At 47.1% G+C, this 8,770-nt stretch overlaps 1 protein-coding gene across 1 annotated transcript; it reads right to left on the bottom strand.

Moving 5' to 3' along the window:
- Positions 1–410: 410 nt before the first annotated feature.
- EV420DRAFT_1236895 (uncharacterized protein) lies at positions 411–665 on the bottom strand (the record flags this gene model as incomplete). The annotated part of the gene is made up of 1 exon (XM_060466593.1): positions 411–665. A coding segment is annotated over one exon (255 nt), but the record flags the coding sequence as incomplete, so codon positions are not given.
- Positions 666–8,770: the final 8,105 nt, after the last annotated feature.

Here is an 8,770-nt window from a genome sequence, read left to right as displayed (position 1 = left end):
CAGACTTTGGCCAAAGCCCATTGCCCAAGCTCGTGCCGGTGATATCTGTCATCTCACTTAAGGATTTCCCCAGATTTTCAGGTATGACATATCACACTTAGTGAGCGCGCTAAGTACTCTCAGTGTCAGTGCAATCTTCAAGGTTTTATCTAGCTCCTGCGAGCGTGCTTGTAAGTTAGAGCCTAAGGCATTGGGTATATGGTTTGGCCTTCTCATCATGCATGCCCATCAGGTACAGTGCTGTGACTAAGTCCTGTTTAGAATCCCATTGCTTCTTATGCCATAAGTTATATTCCATATCATTGCGCTGCATAGCATTAGTGTCAACATGTAGTTTTAGTCCACTCACTCACTATATCTCAGTATGCATGTAAAACACTTTAGATTGCAAAATTACACACGTAAATAGGCTGCAGTCGCAACACCGTTTTCGCTGTCCCTTTCCATGGATGCACAAAGACCAGGGTTCCAGCTTGGTCGACAACCTTCTCGTAGCAAACTTTGTTCATCAGTTGGTACTGCTTGATCACCTTCTTTTCTGTGACTCCAATAAACTGTTGCTGCAGTCTGCAAGGTTGATAAGAAGTGTTGAAGTAGAAGAGTCCTTTTGATTCTTTGACACGAAGGAAGGTGGTGATATTCTGATAATTGGGCAGAGCAGCAGACTGTTCAAGCAATGATGCTCCAGAACTGGACCACCCTCATCATGAAGCAAGTGAGGCTCATCAATAATGATTAGCTGAAACAAGATTTGTATGACTGGTGTCAGTGCTTTTATGCATCAGTGTCTCATTCTTCTGGCATGATTATGAGAAATCTGTTGCTTCATCATTTGAGAGTCGCCTGTAAGTTTGCCAATCTTGAAACTGAGCTTGGTTTCGTCAGTGTCCATTACATCTGGCACATGGGCTTTCATCTGACGATCTCTGGCTAATTCATGAAGAATTCAGCCCACGCCCTTTTCATGCATAGAAACTTCAATACTGACACCAGCATCGCTCCACATGAGCTTCGTACACCAGACAAGTTTTTATGGAATTTCATTGTGATAAGAAAACTCTGGTAGTCAAAAAGTTCCATAAGCTGGTTTTCCCAGTCATGAACGTTGGATTCGGAACCAAGAATCAAGGTCACAAAGGGTCAATCCCTCATCTAACCTACAAAATGAAGAGATTATCAGACCAAGAATGGTAGTCCTCTGCATCGGTGCTATGCAGGTGATGTCTGTACTCATCAAGGCAGGTACTAGATCAAAAGGACAAATCCTTACACCAGCCTGGGCTGCTAGATTTCTGTTTGAAAGGTGTTAGGTGACAATTAATTGTGATACATCAGGAGTGTCAGTTTACATCCAGCCTATATACAGTAATTCCATCAGGATGACAAAGTGGCTTAGTAAGCTTCTCAATCTGTGTCAATGATGGCATCATTAGAAAAGAGGGCAATTCCGGGAATTGAACCCAGGACCTCAAAAATAAATCCAATAATATCATATGAATTTTTCAAGCAAGCATGCTAAGCACTACACCATACTAGTATTATATATATATGTCTTTTCATCTCTATATATACTCTTCCTCCCTTTTATGACCTCATATTGATACCCTCCCTTTGCTCCACTCTGGTGCGCTCTTTTGCCTTTTTAGGCTCCCCAAATCAGCCCATCAATTTTCGCTGGATCCAGTGGCAGTGCCACATTTTTAATACCCAAAATAGGAGCTATTTTCCAGTCAAAACAGCTATTTGGGCTATTCTCAGGCTACTGGCTGGGCCAGGGGATGGCACTATAATCTGTATAGACATAAACAACATAAAATAGAGCCCTCTAATGATACATAGGAGCTCTGGATAGTGGGATAAAAGGGTAATATAATGAAAATCGCATAAATATTCACTTTTGGGGGCTGCTGCATGCATTGGATCAGCTGGAGGACTTTACCAATCGATTCCCTGACCTTGAAAACACCCCAGAAATAATGATATTACAGTTTAGGAGGAGCACATGTAATAAATCCTATTTCTGGGCTTCAGACCACTTCAGAATTTTGTCTATTGTGTTTATTGACCTAAATAACACTCAAATGACTCCACAGGACAAAGGAAACCATCAGAAATACATGATAAAAAGAGTAATAGGGGGATGGAGGAGACATATCTTATATTTCGCATTTCTAATAGTTAGGGAGGGTATTCTTGTTATATAACAGACTATATATATTGTACAATGGTGTGTACGAAGCCCTATGGATATCTGAAATGTATTGAATGAGATATGAGCAGATCATTCTGTAAAACAGGAGGAGCACATCCTATATTTTGATGTTCAAACTCTGAAATACAAGATGTTCTCTCATTTGTCACTTATATTGTCCTGTAGCTACATATGGCTGTATGTGTTATCTGGGTAAAATGGCTCCTATGGATGATAGGTGGCCCTACTGTTTTTTGGGTCAAGGAATCTGAGTCTGATGATCCCCAGGCCATAGAATGAGCAGAACATCAAAATATAGGATGTGCTCCTTCTGTTTTACAGAATGATCTGCTCATATCTCATTCAATACATTTCAGATATCCATAGGGCTTCGTACACACCATTGTACAATATATATAGTCTGTTATATAACAAGAATACCCTCCCTAACTATTAGAAATGCGAAATATAAGATATGTCTCCTCCATCCCCCTATTACTCTTTTTATCATGTATTTCTGATGGTTTCCTTTGTCCTGTGGAGTCATTTGAGTGTTATTTAGGTCAATAAACACAATAGACAAAATTCTGAAGTGGTCTGAAGCCCAGAAATAGGATTTATTACATGTGCTCCTCCTAAACTGTAATATCATTATTTCTGGGGTGTTTTCAAGGTCAGGGAATCGATTGGTAAAGTCCTCCAGCTGATCCAATGCATGCAGCAGCCCCCAAAAGTGAATATTTATGCGATTTTCATTATATTACCCTTTTATCCCACTATCCAGAGCTCCTATGTATCATTAGAGGGCTCTATTTTATGTTGTTTATGTCTATACAGATTATAGTGCCATCCCCTGGCCCAGCCAGTAGCCTGAGAATAGCCCAAATAGCTGTTTTGACTGGAAAATAGCTCCTATTTTGGGTATTAAAAATGTGGCACTGCCACTGGATCCAGCGAAAATTGATGGGCTGATTTGGGGAGCCTAAAAAGGCAAAAGAGCGCACCAGAGTGGAGCAAAGGGAGGGTATCAATATGAGGTCATAAAAGGGAGGAAGAGTATATATAGAGATGAAAAGACATATATATATAATACTAGTATGGTGTAGTGCTTAGCATGCTTGCTTGAAAAATTCATATGATATTATTGGATTTATTTTTGAGGTCCTGGGTTCAATTCCCGGAATTGCCCTCTTTTCTAATGATGCCATCATTGACACAGATTGAGAAGCTTACTAAGCCACTTTGTCATCCTGATGGAATTACTGTATATAGGCTGGATGTAAACTGACACTCCTGATGTATCACAATTAACTGTCAACTAATGGTGTTTGATGCATCAAAGTAGCAGCTATAGGTGCTTGCACCTCGATAAGTCATCACCAGCATTCTTTCCTTGATGTCAATTGTCTGATCAAATCATTAGCTTCCCAGTGCTAGACATAATGAGCACAAAGCCTACCACCCAAGTCAACAAGCAAGAATATAGGTTGGATTCTGCATTTTATGCCCACTCATTGTCTCCAGGTGCAGAATACAGAACTGCAAGTTATGTGTTGAGAGATTTCTCTCAGGAGGAGGTACCCTCACTAGGTGTCCTTTCCATGGGATGAGCACCATTTCTTCTATGATTCAGATATGCCTGCAGGCTCAGAGACAGTAATCGCAGAGCACACAGGCATTAATCCCTTTACAATCAATTAAAGGACTGCGGCAGCAGAGCATGCCTTAATGTATCAAACCCTCCCATTGTAGTCATGTTAGCCACTAACTCTAATCGACTTAGATCAACCAAGGATCGCCACTCGCACTTCGGTGGACGATACACTGGGAGGTCAAAGGCGAAGAACGGAGTTCGATGTTAGGTAGATTAAACCTTAGCCGAAGCTGGGGTTTAAACCAGCTGAGGCTCTACTTAAATACATGTCACGTAGACTAAAAATAGTACTGTGAGAATGTCCGATCAGAATCGCAACATAGAGTAAGCATGAATACGTAAGAAAAGAAAAAGAAAAGAATAAACCGTAACATTACCCCCTCTCTAAGACTCATTCGTCCCGAATGAGCCTACGCTCTCCTCTCCGCTCTGTGCAGATTCACTGTAGAAGGATAAAGCGTCATCGTCGTCGTTGTCTGAGTCGAAGTCCCAGTTTTCGTGTACACGCTGGAGACATTTGATGTTGGTTTCGGACTCCTCTTCGTGTTCATTTGTCCCCTCTGCTTGAGCCTCAGTGACTTCAAGTCGATTATAATACGAAGAGACTGAAGAGGGATAAGAATCCTCTTGGGTGTCCGAGTGCCTGGGGTTGGTACACTCGGAGGAGTAAACGGTTTCGATATCGGTTATGCAAGGGGTGTCTGGATCATGATATACCATCCCAGCATTAGGGGGTATTTTCGTATCTCTCCCGACCGTCTTTCCATATTTGTCGACCTCCCATTGAATTCGTTGGATACGAGCCTCGTATTCGTTGACTAGCTCTTCTGCATTGGCCATGTTCGACCGCTTCACCCACGAATTCTCCTCCATCGGATAACCTTTCCACCTTACGAGGTATTCGGTTATCGTTCGCCGATGGCGTCCACGCCCAACTGTTTTGTCCCTTTGTTCCACTATCTCCTCGATCTCATACTCTTCCTCGTCCTCGATCAATTCTGGTGGTGGCCTTTCGGGACGTGGTTGGTTGGAAAATGAGGGGGCGATGTAAGGGGTCAGCAAAGACTCGTTGAAGCGGTTATGGATTTTCCAGCCCGTCGGCAGCTTTAATTCATACGCAGAGGCTCCCTTTTTAGCTATAATAGCGAAGGGGCCAACCCGTCGATCACCCAGTTTCTTGGTCGGACGCGGGAGATGAAGATTGGTTGCATCGAGCCATACTTTGTCTCCAACCTGGTATTGAATTGCGGCCGCCTTGTGTTTGTCATAGGCTTTCTTCATCGACTCCGCCGCTTTCTCCAATGACTTCTTTGCCTCGTCTTGTGCTTTTTCGATTTCCTCTACCATTCGTCCTGCCGCCGGCACTGCGGTCACTCGTTGGGGTTTTTTGATGACCTCCCCATCCCTTCCGAAGATGACCTTGTATGGGGAATATCCTGTCGATGAGTGTTGACGATTATTATGCGTGAAAGCGGCCAGCGGGAGCCACTCGCTCCAGTCATCCTGTCTCCCGTTGACGAACATCCTGAGGTACTTTTCGATCTCTTGATTGACCCTCTCAGTTTGCCCGTCTGTCTGAGGGTGGTACGCCGTGGAGGGGTTTCCTTCCACGTGAAGGAGTCGATAAAATTCCTTCATGAACTTGGAAACGAATACCGATCCCCGGTCAGAAATCACCTTCTCGGGCATAACGCCATAGGGTACATAGACGTAATCCCTCAAGATTTTGGCAAAGCCGAGGGAGGTAAGCTCTTCCGTGCAGGCGATGGGGATAATTGCTTTAGAGAAGCGGTCTACTATGACAAGGATTGAGTTGAACCCTTTGGAGTTCGGGAGTTTGGTGATCATATCGACGGAGATGTGGGTCCAAGGTCGTACCGGTACTTCATTTGGATGAAGGGGGGCCTTCCTAGGATGGCGGTCTGCCTTGGTTCGTTGGCAGACTTCACAGCCCTTCACATAGGTCTCTACATCTCTTCACATGCATGGCCACCAGTAATCGCGAAGTACCAGTTCCTTGGTCTTCTCAATCCCTGGGTGCCCTGCCGTGATATGATTGTGCTTGAGAGCAATGATCTGTCCTCGTAGGTCCCGATCCACCGGTACATAAATGCGCCCATCGTACCATAACAGGCCCTGCTCGTGTGAAACTTCCTTTTCATGATTAAGGGAATCAGAGATTCCCCTGTCCCAATGGCGGGGATCATGTGTAGCAACCCTGATCCTTTCGTGCAATTCCTCCGCGGTTGGCATCACCAGGGCCCTAAAGTGCTCAGCCTTTAGGACCACGACGTCCCGATTGTCTTCCTTGCCCTGGTCGTGGTCTGCCCTTCTTGACAAGAGATCTGCTTTACGATTTTGGGCCCCGGGTTTGTGATGCAGCGTGAACTGGTACTCCGCTAGTTCTGTCACCCACCGAGCTTGTCGTCGGTTGAGCTTCTGGGGTTTGCGGAAGTACTGGAGATTGGAATGGTCCGTCCAGATCTCGAAATCTTCTCTTGCTCCCATGAGGTATTGGCGCCATTCTTCGAGGGCGATCATGATGGCCAGGAGCTCCTTGTCGTAGATCTCATAATTACGTTCGGTGACGGAGAGCGCTTTGGAGAGGAAGGCCACCGGTCGCCACTTCTCATCTTGCCAGTGGGAAAGTACCGCCCCTACCGCTCCTTTGCTGGAGTCTGCCTCCACTCTAAACCGTCCTTGGTCCAGGGGGATGGCTAGTACCACGTCCTCACGGAACAACTCTTTAAGCTTGTCAAATGCCTTCTGTTGAGCCTCTCCCCACTGCCATTCTTGTTTCCCAGTGAGGGCTGTTAGCGGCTTGACGTGCTTGCTATAGTCCCGGATAAAGCGTCGGTAGAAGTTGCAAAATCCTAAGAAGGACTGCAGCTCTTGTTTCCGGCGGGGGACTGGCCAGTCCAGAAGCCCTGCAATCTTCACCGGGTCCATACGGATCTTCCCTTCGCTGATAATCACCCCTAGGTATTCCGTCTCTTCCACCTCGAACTCGCACTTCTCCGCCTTGAGGAAGAGTCGGTTCTCACGAAGAATCTGGAGTACCCTTCGCACGATATGTCGATGCTCCGCTTTGGTTTTGGAGGCGATGAGGATGTCATCCAAGTACACTGATACCTCTCCCGCCGCTATGAGGTCTTTAAAGATGTCATTCATCATCCATTGGAAAGTCGCGGGGGAATTGGTGAGTCCAAAGAACATAACCAAGGGTTCGTAGAGTCCTCGGTTGGTGCGAAAAGCGGCTTTCCACTCGTCTCCTTGTTTAATCCTCACGTTGTTGTAACCCCAACGTACGTCCAGCTTAGTGAAGTACTTGGCCTTTTTCAGCCTGTCCATCAACTCCCCGATGAGCGGTAACGGATAACGGTTCTTGATGGTCATCTCGTTTAGTTTGCGGTAGTCTTGGACCGGGCGCAATCTGCCATCTTTCTTTTTGACAAAGAAAAATGGTGAAGCCATAGGGGACTTCGAGGGCTGAATTCAGCCGGTAGACAAGTTCTCGTCGAGGAACTTGTCTAACTCCTCCTGTTCGGCGTGGTTGAGAGGGTAGACTTTACAGTCTAAGTTGGCGTTAGCATTGGGGATCAACTCGATGGCATGATCCCATGGTTTTCGAGGGGGCAATTCGTCGAAGTTTTCTTTATCGAAGATATCCTTGAACTCTTGATACTCTTCAGGTACTATCTCTTCAAAGGACTTGGCGATCTTTTTGGCATTTGCTTGGGCTGCCAGCTCATTGGCCCTGGTCCCCATGGCTCGTACGTGGAAGGCTTCTTCAAAATCTATTACCAGAATGGTATCCCCTTCCTCGTACTCGTCCCAGCGCGCCGAGGGGTCGGTGTCGGGGAGGGAAAAGGGGATTTTCCTGCACGTGCATCGGGCCAAGGTAACTGCTCCGGTGTCCCAGTCAATGAGCGGGTTATGACGTTGCAACCAGTCGTGCCCTAGGAATAGAGGGGTGGTGCCTAGATCGACTACGGCTAGTTCGATCCGTTCCACGTGGTCTCCTATGCGTAACCGCACTTCGGCATATTCGGTGATATCCCCTCCTTTGTTGCGAGTGCCGTCGGCATTATAGACCGGGACGGGTCGGGCCGCTTTCTTTAGGTTGAGGTTATGGGCCTGGGCCCAAGTGCGGTCGATCGAACTACCGGTGGCCCCACTGTCAACTAGGGCGCTCACGCTGTGTGTCTCCCTGGTGTCAAGCGTCTCTAATTGTACTTTTATGGAGACGTTACGCCCCTTCCTTCCCCGTATGTACATGGGTGGTTTCTGCAAGTCCTCCATCCACTGCCACCTTTCCCTGGCCTGGGTGGCCGTCTCTGTCTGCTCCTCTAGCTGATGGCACAACTTGTCGGTGACCTCTCCCCGACGTCGGGGATGGATCCACCCGTTGAGGACGGCTCGAGCCGCTGCGTCCCCTGGTGCAATACGTAGCGCCCGGCGAGTCCATAGGATGCCATGCGGCTTGTAGTACATTTCCGCGATGATCTTCTTATTGGCAGGGGTCACGGAGAGTGAGAACGCGGGGGAAGGCGCCTGCTTTGGAGGTGCGACCGGGATGTCGGACCGTAGGTGGGCTTCTTCATCTTCTACCTCTTCCAATGAGACCGAAGGGGTCTTCCCTCGAAGTGGCATTTGGTCACCGGGACGAGAAAGGTCCCGAGGCGGCACTTGGGCACCTTTGGTAATCGAGGTGGTGGAGGAGGGCTCGCTGCCCTGTGTTCGGCCCTGGCCATGGGCACTTGTGCGTGGCGTTGTAACCTCCACGTCGGTTCTATGCTTACGGCTCTTCCTGGACCCGGTGGTACTTCAGGTAACCCTTCGCGGGGGCACACATATTGGCTCGTTCGAAAGGTCCTCACTGTTTGCCGATGTAAGGGCTACTGGGTGAGGGTGGTCGTCTGAAT

Source organism: Desarmillaria tabescens, assembly GCF_030435595.1.
Source record: "Desarmillaria tabescens strain CCBAS 213 chromosome Unknown EV420scaffold_126, whole genome shotgun sequence".
Taxonomy (NCBI): domain Eukaryota; kingdom Fungi; phylum Basidiomycota; class Agaricomycetes; order Agaricales; family Physalacriaceae; genus Desarmillaria; species Desarmillaria tabescens.
The sequence above is the reverse complement of the archived record's forward strand: the minus strand, read 5'-3'. Positions and strand labels throughout refer to the sequence as shown.